This window comes from Toxorhynchites rutilus, chromosome 1 (genome assembly GCF_029784135.1).
Source record: "Toxorhynchites rutilus septentrionalis strain SRP chromosome 1, ASM2978413v1, whole genome shotgun sequence".
In the NCBI taxonomy this organism is placed as follows: Eukaryota; Metazoa; Arthropoda; class Insecta; order Diptera; family Culicidae; genus Toxorhynchites; species Toxorhynchites rutilus.
The window spans coordinates 195,577,390-195,594,399 of record NC_073744.1 but is presented as its reverse complement, the minus strand read 5'-3'; the positions used below and the strand labels follow the sequence as shown (position 1 = coordinate 195,594,399).

The following is a 17,010-nucleotide window of genomic DNA, read 5'->3' as shown; positions in this document are numbered from 1 at the left end:
GCTCTCTCTCTTTCTCTCTCGTGAGCTCAAAACACGCTCACGATCCTCTCTCACCTCGTGCGCGTGAGAAGAGAGCGCGAGAGGCGAAGAGCATCGATGAGAGCTTGTGTTCGCTCTGAGCGTGGATGAGCATGGAAGGGGGAGTTGGGGCTACTGTGGGGAGCCGAGATTTGGCTGCGTTCTGATCGTTCATTCAGATTTTGATCCACGTTAGCAAAAATGGTTTGATGGTGTGTTTTCGGAGAGTGTAAATGAGCGCAGGGAGAGTGAGTCGAAACACTTGAGGGACCTCTAAGCAGGGTTACCAGAGTGGGGTCTGGGAAACAAAGGGGGAGGGGGTCGAGGTAGATTTTTGTATGTACACACAGATATTCTTCTGTTGCAAGAGAGTGAAAAATGAAATCGCAATTTAAATTCTTGCTCAGGCGAAAAAAAACGTTAGAATATGAAGCGCAAAGAGTGCTTTACCAGGGAAGCAACGTAAACAAAAAATGTTTGCATCGTAAGGTGGCATTGTTTCGAGGAATTTCTGCGTGCGGTGGGAAACATAATTCGACGATCGTCAACTCCAAGGTTGTATTTTCTCATTTCGCTTATCGGGCTGGATTCTGGTTGACGGCTTTTGGTGTGAATGATGTGAAACGTTTCCTGTCAAGAAGGGTCTTATTTTTCTTGAACTGCAAATGCTCCTCAAACTGCGTTCACTACCATAATAATTTTTAATTTGGTTCTCGCAGGGAATATGACACATGTACAGTGACGAACAAAACAATGAAACTATCAGTTATTGAAACAGATTCAGATCCTGGTAGAAGTGGTATACTAAAATATATTTGAAATGTTTTTCACCATGACAAATTAGTTATTTTTATTTTATTGTCGTCAATCTAAATTGTAGACCGATACATTCCTAATACTACTTAAAACTACTTACTTAAAACTAAAAATCTAAAGAGAGCTGGCTGGATAATTTATCCGTTTAATTTAAAAGACGATTTGAACAAGTTACAGAATCAATTTTTTTGACGTGGGACCACGTCTAACCGGAGTATATGGGGGGTAAAATGAAAACCTAAACACAGAACATGCAGGAAAAAATGAGAGATTCCAAATGCTTATAACTCGAATATTTCTTACTAAATCGGAATGATGTTTGCATCAATTGATACGGAATGTTTCCACGCTTCTATCACAATTAATAAAATGTTATTTTTCATTAGATAAACAATTGAATAACTGTGAAATGTCAAGCCATATCTAAACGCCCTTAGTGCCTAGTTTTGATTGGCCCGATTTACGGTTTCCCGAACACAGACTTCAAAATCAATGTACCTGTGGGAATACGCTTAGCAAATCTACATGCAAGTAGGGGGTATTTTTGTTCCAATCGAGCTGTGTTTCCCTAACACGGACTTTAAAATCAATGTGCCTGGAGGAATCCGTTTTGCAAATACATGGTAACAGGTAATGAATTAGAGAGACTTTAAACTCTGAGAGTTCATTCGTCTCTTGCCCTTGAGGGCGGGAAATTTAATTGAAGGGAAAACTAAAAAAAAATTACTGCAAAATTCATTATTCTCGCTCGACCCAGTACTAGTAACCGCTATGGATGTATGTCGTGTTGCCGCACCCTACACGGCTCTGGGGCCAAAAACACAACCAAACAAATGGAGCAGGAAAAAAGCCCCTTTTAGTGTGCTTGAGGAGCTCGCTTCTAAAAAGGGCGTAAAAAACCTGCTCATCTTTTGCTGAAATTGAAGAAAAAACAAACAAAGTATTATCAGTATAGGTAAATGTAGTAATTAAACATTAGATCTGTTCAAATAGACCTGTATCCTTTAGGAAATCGATGGTCCTTTTTTCCTCGACGGCGTCGTCCGATAGTGCTGTCCTTATGGTATCTGCAACCTGAAACTTTATTCTTGAAGCATTAAATTTAGGGCATGTGATTAATATGTGTTCCACCGTGAGTCTTACATTGCACGACTCACATAGTGTTGGTTCCGATCCACACATGATGAATTTGTGTGTTAAATATGTATGCCCGATACGTAAACGTGTCAGACATACTTGATTAGATCGGAGAATACTATCCTTCCAGGGAAGGGTAGTATTCTTGATCCATCTTAAGAAGAGGTCACGGGAAAAATACCAACTGTTCTCCCAGCTCAATCTGAGGGATTGACTGACCCATCTGATGGTGTCTGTTGCTGGGGAGGAGGTGGTCCATAGTTCGGAGAGCCGGCCTTCCTTGGCGAGACGATCAGCCTGTTCATTACCCTGGATTCCACAGTGCCCTGGGACCCAGCAGAAAGTGATGTCCTTCCCTGTAATTTTTTCCTCAATGCTTTGTATCCAAGGGTGTTTACTATTGCCACTTTGTAGTGCCCGTAATGCACTATAGGAATCAGAGAAGATCACCACTTTACTGTCGTTATCACAGAGTGATGTCGCGACAAGGAGAGCGGCAATTTCGGCGGAGTATACCGAACATATGGAAGGCAGTTGGAATTTTAGCTCCGTGTTATTAGCAAAAACTCCGAACCCTGTTAGGTTGCCGTCAAAAGACCCATCTGTGAAGATTCTGTGGTGGGTGTGATACTTGTTATGTAGGTGGTTATTAAAACAGGCCGTGACAATGCTGCTGGCTTCCCCAGCCCTAACAGCATTTTTGATTGACCAGTCTATCTTTGGCGGATGTGCGTGCCATGGGCGTTGACCCACTCTGCTTAATGGGGCAATAGTCGGGAGGGTGACTTGGCTAATATTTTGCAGCCAAATGTTGGCTCTGGAGTAAATGGATAGAAGATCCGGGTATTTCTCGGACGTCCGGATGGCTTTAGTGGCTAGCATATTTGTGAGGAAGTGTTCGAAAGGAACTACGCCAGCCTCCACAAGCAGAGCGTTTATTGGGCTGGTCTGAAAGGCTCCTGATGCTTGTCTAATCACACTATGGTAGATAGGCTTTAGGTGATTCAAGTGAGCCCAAGAGGCACGGCTGAAAAGTTCGATACCGTAACGAATTCTCGAGAAGATAATGCTTTTGCCTATGTTGCAGATGGTTTTACGAGAACTCAAGCGGCATCTGCCACCTAAAGCTTTCATCAGCCGCAGGCGGCACTTCATACTAGCTTTAGCATTTCTGAGGTGTTGCCCGAAAGATAGTTTACTGTCAACTAGCACTCCGAGAATTCGGACAGAGCTGACTCTCTTAATAGGCCTGCCATTGATTAGACATGTTCTAAACCTTTTCCTATGACCTTTACATTTGCAGCAGTGCATTATATTGGACTTCTCTGCAGAAAACTTAAACCCAATGGAATTTGCCCAGTTACTAACAGCCGAGATTCCTTCCTGCAGTCTTCTGCGGGCCATTTCTGGGAAAGCATTTCTTGCCATCAGCAGTAGATCGTCTGCATAGGCCAGTATCTCGGTTTTTTTAGGGATAACCTCTAGAACCGACTGCATGGCAACGAGGAAGAGGGAAACTGATAGAACCGAACCTTGTGGTACTCCGTTTTCTAGGCAACGGTGATCCGAAAGTACTCCTCCGAAGTAAACTTGAAAACCTCGATTGGTGAGGAAACAGCGAAGAATGTTGAAGAGGGAGCCTTCAAAACCCCATCGGTGGAGTTGATCGATAATGTTATGGCGCCATGTGGTATCGTAGGTTTTGGCTAGATCGAGTGAAGCGATTTCGCTGTGTTGGCCCTTTTCGATATTCTCTTGAAGGAAATGATCGAGTTGACTGAAGTAGGTGCCCGTACCTTTACCTCGGCGGAAGCCATGCTGTCTGGGGTCCAATAGTTGGTATTCTTCAAGGGCCGTCCTAAGTCTTCGATTGATCATTCTTTCGAAGACTTTCCCTAAGCATTTGAGGAGGGTTATGGGACGGAAGTTGTTCGCGGTCCGTTTACTCTCCTTCACTTTTGGGATAGGTATTACCAAGCCCGTTTTCCATGTATCTGGGAAATAGCTGTTAGCCCAACATTCGTTGTATATCTGAAGGAGTAGAATTTTTGCATGAAGAGGTAGATGCTTGATCATCGGATATTCGATTCCGTCTGGGCCAGCTGATTTGCTTTTGGATATTTTTATTACCCATAACAACTCGTCCAAAGAGAACTTATCGTTGTATTTGTGGACCTGTTCCGAAGCAGGAGGAAAAACTTTAAGTTCCGCCTTCGCCTTAATAGCCTTGAATTCGTTGGTGTAGTTGGAGGTGGCTGAAATAGTGGCAAAGTGTTCGGCTAGGTGGTCGGCTATGATGCCTGGATCTTCGGTGAAGGTGCCATTAATCACGAAGGAATAGCAATTTGAAGCTTTCTTGCCACTAAGTAAGTTGACCTTGTTCCAAAGTTCAGATGTCGAAGTATTAGGGTTGATGCAATCAAGAAATTCCATCCAACTGTTTTGCTTGGCTTCGGTTATTACCTTCCTGGCTAGAGCTCTAGCCGTTTGGAAGTTGGTTAGTGCAATCATTTTGCAAGCGCTTCCATCAGGAAGGCGTCGTAGGATACGGAGGGATTTTCTTCTCCTTTTGATAGCCTGTGCAACTGCATCGTTCCACCATGGTACAGCCTTTCGGTCGGGTTTCCCACTGGTACGGTGGATATTTTGTTCAGCCGCTAAAATAATGGAGTGGGTAAATTCTTTGCCATTCCACGATAGATTCGGTTCGGATTTTCTGTTGTCATACTGCGTCTTCTGAGATGTTTAGTTCTGCGTTGGAGATGTAATTATGTTAAGAGATACTGAAAAACTACTGAAGTTCAGTATTTCAGTTTCAGTGCTCTAGACAACGAGCAATCAACTGTACATGTTAATGCTTAGAATTAATTTGACAATCCTCTCAAATTGCTTCGTGACGTTCGTGCTCCTCACTCAGTGAAAGCATTCATTTATCGGCCCCTTATCATTGCTATCAAATGTTTGCATCAAAGAGCTTTATCATCAAATTTCTTCAATGTTTGTTCTCAAGTCTTGAACATCGCTCTTTTTTATTAGTTTTTGTGCCCCACTACATCATGACTAACACGTGTTTGTAGCCTCTATGAAAAATAAAGGTTGTGTGCCGCTGCACAGCTAAAAATTAAAAAAAAAAGATTTTTTAAAGTAATTTTTGTAAAAAAGGAGAAAAAATGATTTCTGGAACCATCGTTCAAGTTTGAAAAATAAGAACTCAAAAACAAAAAAAACCGTTCTGATTTTGGGTTATGTTGTTTAAAAAACCTCAGCTTTCAAAACAAATAAAGGGTGTGTCACATCAAATTGCATTACGGAAAAAACGCTGTAGAAATTCGCCCAGTAGACCGATCCTTTTGAAAATTTTAGACAGTAAAATAAAAACTATTAAACAACTTTTGGCATTTTCCATTTTTCATACTTCGAGCCCAAGCCCGTATGCTCGTACCTTCCTCTTTACCCCGTCCATAAGGTTCTGTACAACGTCAGGTTGTAATTTTTTTTTTGAACAGAAATCCATTTTCTCTTGAAGTCCGCCTCCGAATGGACAACTTTTGGGTTCTTCCGGAGGGCCTGCTTCATAATCGCCCAATATTTCTCTATTGGGCGAAGCTCCGGCGCGTTGGGCGGGTTCATTTCCTTTGGCACGAAGGTGACCCCGTTGGCTTCGTACCACTCCAACACGTCCTTTGAATAGTGGCACGAAGCGAGATCCGGCCAGAAGATGGTCGGGCCCTCGTGCTGCTTCAATAGTGGTAGTAAGCGCTTCTGTTGGCACTCCTTAAGGTAAACCTGTCCGTTTACCGTGCCGGTCATCACGAAGGGGGCGCTCCGCTTTCCGCAAGAGCAGATCGCTTGCCACACCATGTACTTTTTGGCAAACTTGGATAGTTTCTGTATGCGAATCTCCTCCGGAACGCTGAATTTGTCCTCTGCGGAGAAGAACAACAGGCCCGGCAGCTGACGAAAGTCCGCTTTGACGTAGGTTTCGTCGTCCATTACCAGGCAATGCGGCTTCGTCAACATTTCGGTGTACAGCTTCCGGGCTCGCGTCTTCCCCACCATGTTTTGCCTTTCGTCGCGGTTAGGAGCCTTCTGAACCTTGTATGTACGCAGGCCTACCCGCTGCTTGGTACGCTGGACGAATAAACTTGACAAATTCAGCTTATTGGCGACATCCCGGACCGAACTTCTCGGATCACGTCTGAACTGCTTAACTACGCGCTTGTGATCTTTTTCACTGACGGAGCATCCATTTTTGCCGTTCTTCACCTTCCGGTCGATGGTTAGGATCTCGAAGTATCGTTTTAGTACTCTGCTGACCATGGATTGGACGATTCCCAGCATCTTACCGATGTCCCGATGTGACAACTCCGGATACTCGAAATGAGTGCACAGGATTAATTCACGACGATCTTTTTCGTTCGACGACATTTTTCCAAATTTACGAAAAATTGACAGTGAAGCATGGCCAACGTGATCTATACACTCTTATCTGATTTTAAAGCGAAAGCTGAAGATATAATTCCTAAAAATTAAATTTCTACAGCGTTTTTTCCGTGATGCAATTTGATATGACACACCCTTTAAATATAATATAATATAGCGCCCTCTATCTATAACCATGTAAACTAAAAACACAAATACAATTGATAATTACGAATATAAGAGAATCATCAAAAGATCAAAAACTGAAAAGATTTTTCTAGGTACAGTATTCCATGTAAGAAACGAGCTATTTCATGCGAACATTTCTGTCATCGGTCATTTTCAGTTACAAAAAAAAAACAATTTATAGATATTAGCGTCACGCATATCATGCCGGAGTTTCCAGTTCAATTCCCGTTCTTGTCGGGAGATTTTCCGTTAAGGATCTTTCTCCTCGCAAAACATAAAAATTCTGGCCAAAACTAGTGCGAAATAAATTTGTTCATTGCAAAACTTTATAAATGGCATTATAAATTATAATTATTATTAATGCATTATAAATGGCATGGTTTAAACAAATCAACCCCATCCCCAAAACAGCTGCAGTGCGGAGATGTATGCGGTTTTGAATCCGCTATGAACCCTACTGACAGTTGTGTCAGCTGAGCTGCATACACTCTAATAGCACAGCAGTGGAACTCCATACAATTCACTAACTAAAAAGTGTCCACATTTTCATCGCTTGTTTACGTGAAGAATATATTTTTTTCAGGCACACTTGATTTGAGAGTGTATGGATTTCTAGCTGTCTTGACTCAAGGTCTTTAATGACGAATAATAAGGTGGGAAGGTTTATATAAACATGATTATAATTACATAAGTTTATTCAAATATTAATATTGCTTTTCTTTAACTATTCAGTGCAATTTTATCAAAATTTCAAAAAGAAATTAAAAAGGAATGTTTTTTTCAATCTTTTTTTTTCGAGATGGTTATTAAAAATCCATGATTACCGTTGCTTTATTATTTACCCCCCATTATTTGATTATTTTTCCTGCTTTTCGTTCTTTGACCTATCATTTTGACACTTCAATTTTAGAGGTTTAAAATTGCGACAAGATAGAAATTTGGTGTGAAAGAGCGAATTGTGGAAAATTAAATGGCAAATTTTCTAAGCTTTACAATTAAAGTTTTTCTGTAGTATTTAAATTCTGAGTTTGTTTGAATGACCGATTGAAGTTGATTCATAGAAGAATAAGATTTCATTTGTTATGTCGATTTTTGAAATCGACTCAATGGTTGAAAAGTTATGACGTTTTGGAAGAAATCTTACTTACTTAATCAGCAAAAGGCCCCAGTTGCATGTGCTGTACACAAAAGTCGTCTCCATTCACATGAATGTTATATTTTTTTCCCAATTCTTATCTTTCAACATTATTTCAAGGATCAACATATCATATTTTTCTATTAATCCGCAAACATGCCTAGTAGTAATTTAAAAAACCAAACTCATAAACGACAAAAAGAGTCTTCGATTGTATATATTTTTGGTGATTCGATTTTTTTCACTTTTCCCAAAAATGACTTATCTCATAACTTTTGAACCACTAATCCGATTCAGATGATCGACACATCAAATTGAAGTTAATTAGCTAGTTTTTTTTTGGAAAAATATCAAACGTGCAAGAAATTCGAATTTTGTTCTCGTAGTAATTGATTGTATCCATTTTTTATAGTTTAAATGGTTTCGGGATCAGCGTCAAATCGCCTTCAATGTTTTTTTTTCTTTAGTCCGCAAAAATACCATCGCCAAATGGCAACGCGAGTGGAATGAAGATGAATTGGGCCGGTGGTTTCACTCGATTATCCCTAAGGTTAGCCTCAAACCGTGGTTCAAAAGTATGGAATTGAGTCGTGACTTTATTCGCACCTTCACCCGACTCATGTCCAATCACTGTTCGTTACATGCACTAAAGGGTGTGTCACATCAAATTGCATCACGGAAAAAACGCTGTAGAAATTTAATTTTTAGGAATTATATCTTCAGCTTTCGCTTATAATCAGATAAGAGTGTATAGATCACGTTGGCCACTGTCAATTTTTCGTAAATTTGGAAAAATGTCGTCGAACGAAAAAAAGCGTCGTGAATTAATCCTGTGCACTCATTTCGAGAATCCGGAGTTGTCACATCGGGACATCGGTAAGATGCTGGGAATCGTCCATTCCACGGTCAGCAGAGTACTAAAACGATACTTCGAGAACCTAACCATCGACCGGAAGGTGAAGAACGGCAAAAATGGATGCTCCGTCAGTGAAAAAGATCACAAGCGCGTAGTTAAGCAGTTTAGACGTGATCCGAGAAGTTCGGTCCGGGATGTCGCCAATAAGCTGAATTTGTCAAGTTCATTCGTCCAGCGGACCAAGCAGCGGGAGGGCCTGCGTACATACAAGGTTCAGAAGGCTCCTAACCGCGACGAAAGGCAAAACATGGTGGGGAAGACGCGAGCCCGGAAGCTGTACACCGAAATGCTGACGAAGCCGCATTGCCTGGTAATGGACGACGAAACCTACGTCAAAGCGGACTTTCGTCAGCTGCCGGGCCTGTTGTTCTTCTCCGCAGAGGACAAATTCAGCGTTCCGGAGGAGATTCGCAAGCAGAAACTATCCAAGTTTGCCAAAAAGTACATGGTGTGGCAAGCGATCTGCTCTTGCGGAAAGCGGAGCGCCCCCTTCGTGATGACCGGCACGGTAAACGGGCAGGTTTACCTTAAGGAGTGCCTACAGAAGCGCTTACTACCACTATTGAAGCAGCACGAGGGCCCGACCATCTTCTGGCCGGATCTCGCTTCGTGCCACTATTCAAAGGACGTGTTGGAGTGGTACGAAGCCAACGGGGTCACCTTCGTGCCAAAGGAAATGAACCCGCCCAACGCGCCGGAGCTTCGCCCAATAGAGAAATATTGGGCGATTATGAAGCAGGCCCTCCGGAAGAACCCAAAAGTTGTCAAATCGGAGGCGGACTTCAAGAGAAAATGGATTTCTGTTCAAAAAAAAAACTACAACCTGACGTTTTACAGAACCTTATGGACGGGGTAAAGAGGAAGGTGCGAGCATACGGGCTTGGGCTCGAAGTATGAATAAAAAGAAAATGCCAAAAGTTGTTTAATAGTTTTTATTTTACTGTCTAAAATTTTCAAAAGGATCGGTCTACTGGGCGAATTTCTACAGCGTTTTTTCCGTGATGCAATTTGATGTGACACACCCTTTACTCTCCCGTTTCAATCTTGTCAGCAGCAATCTCTGCGTTTGTGGCCAATGTTACCACGACATCGAGCACGTTATTTGGTCGTGCGAGGTGTATCTGGTCGCCAGATCGAATTTAGAAAACTTCCTTCGGGCCCGAGGAAGACAGACATATATATGTTTTCCTCAAAGCTATCGATCTTCGTGTGTGATTGTCCCTATATCCTTATACCCTCCTTTCCTTCCTTTGCGGGTAATTCTTCCCCTTGCTATAAATAGTAGAATAAGTTGAATCGCAAATACACTATAGATATACGAATAGATTTAAGAATTGAGTGTTCATCAACATTGTTACAATTTCCTTATATCCCATCCTTCTCCTAAAAATATTTCACCCTTCTAATCTCGAGTACACCGCGAGTAATCGGTTTTCCACCTTACTAACCATAGATGTAAGAAAATTGTTTATATATATAGTTTTAAAATAATATTGAAGAATTCGGCTCCTTTAAACTTAAGTAACTGAGCCTGTAAAAATAAACGAATTAATAAAAAACATTGTTTCGGGACCAACGGCGCTATAATTTTCTATATTTTTTCTCGAAAACTGAGGATTTTTTACGCATTTACATTTTTTACTCAAATCAGATGTATTCTTCTTACTTTTTTGAGTTATAATGTTAACCGATATGATCGATATATCAAATTAAAATAAGCTAGACTTTTTTGGAAAAATATTGCACTTGCGAAAAAAATGGATTTTGTTTTCTTGATTAATATTTGTATCTGTTTTTTATAGTTTACATGGTTTTGGAACTAAGTCATCCTATGCGACTAGACTATATATATATATATGCGAATAGAATTCCCCTTTTTTTGCAAATGTGAAATTATTGACTTCATTTAACTATGTCGATTATCAGAATCGGTTCAGTAGATCAAAAGTTATGAATTTTTGAAAAACGTAATTTTCGGAGAAAAGGAGGAAAATGATTTTTTGAACCATCGGTTGAATTTGAAAAATCATAATTTAAAAACGAAGAAGAACACATTTTTGGATATGTTATATAAAAAATCCTCAGCTTTCGAGAAAATATATAAAAAAATAAAGGGCACTTGGACAATGAGAACTATAAAGAACAAATACGATAAATAATTAAAAAAACAAAATTACTTTTTTTTGCAAGCGTAGATTTTATTTAAAACAAAAGACTAGCGAACTGGCCAATTTGATATGTCGATCATCTGAATCAGTTTAGTGGTTCAAAAGATATGAATTTTTGAAAAAAGTTACTTTGGTAAAAAGGGGGAAAAACTAGATTTTTCGAACCACCTTAAATTGGAATGGGATCTAATATTTTGCGATAAAGAACAAAACTACCAATTTACACGAAAATCTGAGAACCACTATATCGGTTTGGCATGGAATATATATATATATATATATATATATATATATATATATATATATATATATATATATATATATATATATGTATATATATATATATATATATATATATATATATATATATATATATATATATATATATATATATATATATATATATATGTATATATATATATATATATATATATATATATATATATATATATATATATATATATATATATATATATATATATATATATATATATATATATATATATATATATATATATATATATATATATATATATATATATATATATATATATACACTAAAAAATATAGTTTGGTGTTAATTTCCCCGGCAACTAAAAAGATGATTACTAGAAACTAATTGATGTTAACGTTTCATTACCTTGTGAATTCTAGTTACAATACCAACAGATGATATTTAAAAAAATAAAAATGGCTTTTTACGGGGTTTGAAAAAAATGAAATTTATTCAGAAATCATATTTTTATGTTGTTTTTAAGCGTAGGTACATCATTTAGTCGTATAATTATTGTATCATTCAATTTATTCCGATGAGAATGCTTTAAAATATTTCAACTGATGCTCTTACCACATTTTAATTTTTTTTATTCAATGTCCACTTTCTATGGCGAAGCATCATTCGTAAATTACACATTTGTCATCATTGGTGGAATACGACCATAAATGTTGTTATGAATAGCTCAGCAAGTTATGATTACAATACCTATGGGTTTATTTTGATAATGCAAATATTAACGACATTATAAATAAACCGATAAAAATGCACTATAATATTCGTCCACAGCACTTTCAACGTCTATATATATATATATTTTATTCAATTTTCAGTTCGTAATTTCTATCCCATTCGCCGTGTTTATCGTGATGATGCTAACATTAATAACATTATATACGAACCTCCCACCTTATATATGACGTCTTCCACCGTTTTAGAGACATCTTAAAATTATGTACAATTTTTAGAGCGTAAATCATCTGTCAATTTTTTCACTGTTTACTTTTTCTTGCCACAAATTGTTGCCACTTTTTTCTCTCATGTTCCAATTCTCTTCTCTGCAAACGTTAACTGGTCCTTGGACTAGTTAAAAAGCAGAATGTTGTAAACAATCGACGCCATATTCAAATGGAAAATTTGCTGTGAGGAGCATTCGAATGTAATTTGAATTGTTATGAAAACTGACATTATTTTCGCATGACAAAAACATTGATCAAATTACAGAAAAATAATTTCCTCAATTTATATTTCATATCTGTTGTCACACTCAATGCGAAACTCCCATTGGAATCCTTTTGTTTATCCAATTTCATGATCAACGTGAATCAAACAGTTCATTGAATGTCCCCTCGATTTTATTTGACGTTTAACATGCCAGACCAGTTAAAACGCAAATGTCGATAACTGGTCTTCCCTTTTCGCCCAGTTAGTGAATGTTTGCTGTGTACGGTAGCATGGTCCTGGAATTCAAATGACCACCGTGAAAATATGTGGTCCCAACATCGATGGCGCGATGCACTATTTCTGGTATTATAGAATGACAGCATAGCGGCTCATTTGATAACCTCAAATTCATCCAGAATTGTGCTCATCTGAAAATACCATTTTCCGAAGCCCAATTGGCTAACAGACAATCGTGACTGCGGCATATAAAAATTTCTATTTTCAATTTCGGATCAACAAAAAGCTACGCCAAATTTATCTACACTTGGGATTGTTTATTGGTGGTGGTTGGTGGGAGAAATGGAACCATATTTTCTACAGAAACATTGTACCAACATATAACCATTTATTGACTATTTCTTACATGTACACAAAAAAGATGGTCCACATTTCAAGCCTCACCTCCTACAGCCCGTAGGAAACGGACAACCCCCTGAGAATGCCATTGATCAAATCGAGCTGGATCTGGGCATTCGCCTCCGGGAGCGTCTCATGTGCGGTCCCGAAACCATCGGGCGACGCTGACAATGGAATCGCCGATGGCGGGGCAGAGAGCGGTTCAATTGAGGGCGATTCCGGTGCGTTAGGAATATCGCCCACCACGCACGATGGTGCCCCAGCCGGTCGGGAGGGACAGCCAGGAATGCATTCGGCCGCGATACGGCTAGCCAGTTTACACTTGTCGGAACACTGGGCTCGCAGCTTGTCCACGCATTGCGTGGTCTGATCCTTGAAGGCGCCCTCTTCGGTGTCCGTTTCGCCGCACTGAACGAACAGCCGCTCCAAATCCACCCCTCGCGTCGTGTCACTGTAAAGTCCCTCGCGAACGAGCGCACATCGCAGCAGGCAGCGCGATTTCGCTGACAGCTGGAAGTGTTGCGAGTAGTGTTGACTGAGTTCGGAGCGTGGAATTTGCAGCATTTGAGCGCACTGCTCTAGGGTGTTTGTCAACAGGAGCCGAGGCATTGGGATGAACTGAGGCGCTCCGTGCAGCACACCGTATTGATCCCGGTAACACTGCCAGGAAACGAAAGACCGACGACAGACGTCGTGCTGCGGAACGGTGGAAAGACCCGCGCTCAGACATTTGTTCGTGCGTTGTTTGTTGTCGGAATCGTCGGCGGCGGGCTTGAAGTGGCGACTGTAGGGGATATGGGCCAATCCCGTGGTGTCATTCCAGGAGCGGAGGACCAATTGTACACATCGCGGCTGGCAGGGTCCGTCTAGAGTTTGTAAGTATTGTTTACATTCGAACTCAGCCCGTTGGAGGCTCTTCTGGGTGGCTTTATGACTTGGGAATTTGGCCTTGGCCAATAGCAACAGATTTAATGCGATAAGAAGTTTGAGGTTCCTCATCATGACGAAGCGATAGCGGGTACTAACTTATCTAGTGACGACAATCTTGAGTATTTATAGTGGCATTTGTTCTACCGACCGGCGGAAGAATTAGGTTGTGCGATTCTGAGCACGTTTATGTCTGCTTGCAATGAATCCTCAAACACGTTTCCATAACATTGTGCAATTCATTCGCGGTGGAGAAATGTGTAATTGTTGTGAATGAGAGTTGCGCAAGCCCAAGTTGTTTTGTGTGCGCTTCCAGAGCTTATGTAAATCTTCTCCTCGCGAAGTTTGTTTACAAACAACCTGGGCGTGCGATCGCTCGCGCTGCACCTGCAAGAACAAATATATAGGGCAGGTCGTCTACACCACCCGATCAGTACCTCACACTATGGATTATCTTAGTTTACTAATCGGGTTGCACATTATGGTCGCTCCGCTGGTCGGATCCTCACACCATAAAATCGTTCAGAAGAGTTTCAAACAAGCGACGCAGGAATGTCGGCAATATCTTCAACATTCCGATGTGGGCTGTGAACCTCGTTGCATTCAGCTAGTGCTCCGATCCTGGCGCTCACCCAGAGCGCTTGATCAGTCTCTCTACAGCCGCTACTTTCGGCCGGATTGTGATGACGTGGATAACGTGGATCGCACCAATCAGTGTCTCGATATGGGATTGGCGAACGTTCGATGTGATGATGCTTGTCGGCGAGCATCCGTCTACTGGGAGTGCCACCGGGATCAGTACGGAAATGTGATCGAAGAGTCTCTGTTGATTCCCAGCACTAAAACACTCCTCAAAAATACCGTCAAACAGTGCGTTCAGATGCTGCAAACTTTGAACTACGATTCGCGCTCTCTCAAGCGTTGTATTCTGATTCGGGAGGGACTCTATGGAGCGCTGGAAATTGGAGATGACGGTGCGTTGGAGAGGAAGGCTCGAAGTTATTCTAATAGTGTCAGGAATAGCCGCGCGAGCACGGAGGTCGTGATGAACCTGGTGACTGAACTAGGAAATTCCACAACAATCACCAAAGCCAGTCCGGACGTTACAACAATTGTTTCCAACTACACACCGGCGATTCCTGCCATGGGAATCGTTGGAGAAAACCTTACCCCGGCTGTCACGATCAGCTCCAGCGTCAACATTACCAATCCTCTTCAGGGGCTTGCAACGGCAGCCTGCTTAGCCAATCCGATGTGCTTTCTGTTCCTCCAGTTTCTGAACAGCGCAATGCCTGGATTGGTCCCGCTTCCACAGCCCTCAACAATCAACACTTCTGTCGCCAGTACCAGTGCCCTTCCGAATCCGTCAATGCTAGCTGCCCTCATTAACCCACTCGGAGCTGTCAACCCATCGGAGACGATCAATTCCCTCCTGAATGCTGGCAGTTCGGCGACAGACCTTCTTCCAGAACTTCCAACCGTCACAAATGACACTCTATCTACCATCAATTCTACCCTTAGTGGTATTACTCCGGATGCACCTGCTGCTGCAGTTGCTAATCTCCTGAACCCCCTGGGCCTACCAAATCCACTGGACACGATAGCGGCCCTGCTGAACCGCACTAGCGCTGCCGCACCCATCCCGAACTCATCCGACCCACTCCTCTCGCTTTTGACCAATCCATTCGCTGCGGCTAGCCTGCTGGGGAAGAAAGTCTGACCAATACTGGGCCTAAGTGAGGTGGTAAGCAGATTCGGAACCCAACTCCAACGTCCAACCTACAGAAAACAAAACAAGCTGGTATCGAGCGGGAATTGTTACGGGCTTGTTTTGGGGGGGTTTCTAAATTTATTTTTAGATATCTTGCAGTGTTCCCACTTTGGAGATGGATTCCGATTCCGAATAAGTTAAGAATAGATTATAGAGTGAGGTAAGAGACTATGCAATTGTGGGATTGATATTCATTCTCCGATCATGGAGGGATTTAATAATAAATAAAGGTTGTACAAAAAAATTGCATTCGTGTTTTTTTTTTGTTGTCATTCAATCGAGGAGTATTCACTACGGTATTCTGAATGACTGTGTTCATATTGCTTCCCAATGAAACCTTAAGAATACGCGCAGTTCATTTTCCATCTACCAAACGAGGCGATAATAGTTCCAGATCACCGCATGGGCCACGAACCGTGTGAACAATACCGAACAGTCACACCATATTCCGGAATCCGATTGGTTGGAAACTCGATCCAATTTCACGATTCGATCGAAATCGATTTTTGCATTCTGAAAGCCATTCGACAAATTCAATCGTGCTTTGCATATATGGCAACACTGTCTTGACTCAAAACCAGAGATCGAAATCCTCGCTCGGATGCACGATAAATATTCAATCAATCAATCTAGTTTTCGATGAACCGTGTATTGTTGATATTTTCGTCTCTTCGTTTTCACCGAAAATTCTTTTTCAGAGAGAAAGAGATGTGGAAAATCTCGTTCTCGGAAGTTCAACGAGAATGGTTTTTTGTCTCTCATTTGGTACTGAAAATATGGAGCGAAAAATCATAGCTAACTTTACCAACGTTAATCTGTTAGGACAGCGTCCAAACGATCTGCATTTGGACAGCGTCTGAATTGTACAAATATTAATCCATCTCATGTTCACTTCACGATGAAACCCAATATTGCCGCATATTTTCATGCAATGTTTTCAGCTGTACTGAAGAAGTGAAAAACCATTATCGGCATCAAGGAGTCACTGAAAACGAAACCATTTTTCGGCAATCATAACTCACCGAAAAATAAAAATCGGCTTTGCGTTTCTCGCGAGAATCGAAGTGAGCGTTCATTCTCGCGACATTCTCTCGCCTCCTATATTCTCAGCTATTTTTCCCTGTGGGTGAAAACGGATGTTTTTCGTCTCAAATCGGCGAGCATTTCGATCTCTGCTGTGGAGCAATACACTCTCTATCAGATTAGCAGACCCGAAAGTAATTTAAAATTGTTGAATTTTTACTGAAAATTCATACTCGATGTTATTTGAACACTCATAAGACGTAGTCCTGACCGGAGTCAACCGAATATATTTTTCAAGTGCATTTTGCTTGAAAAAAAAATTCTTGCAGCTTTTTCCCCATGCTCCTTCAAAAGGAGCAAACGTTTTCGTGACTTTTGTGACCGAACTAGAATTGAAATAAATGTTGTAACTTG

At 40.9% G+C, this 17,010-nt stretch overlaps 2 protein-coding genes across 3 annotated transcripts in view; both read left to right on the top strand.

Moving 5' to 3' along the window:
* Nucleotides 1-17,010, top strand: part of LOC129773107 (tRNA dimethylallyltransferase) — a 432,576-nt gene that overhangs the window by 366,248 nt on the left and 49,318 nt on the right. The window lies entirely within an intron of this gene.
* On the top strand, nt 13,558-15,838 carry LOC129773147 (uncharacterized). Its single transcript, XM_055776724.1, has one exon. The coding sequence runs from the start codon at nt 14,248-14,250 to the stop codon at nt 15,520-15,522; it is 1,275 nt and encodes a 424-aa protein (XP_055632699.1). The 5' UTR covers nt 13,558-14,247; the 3' UTR covers nt 15,523-15,838.

Coding starts and splice junctions, on each gene's coding strand:
- LOC129773147 (XM_055776724.1), top strand. CDS start 14,248: ATGGATTATCTTAGTTTACTAATCGGGTTGCACATTATGGTCGCTCCG.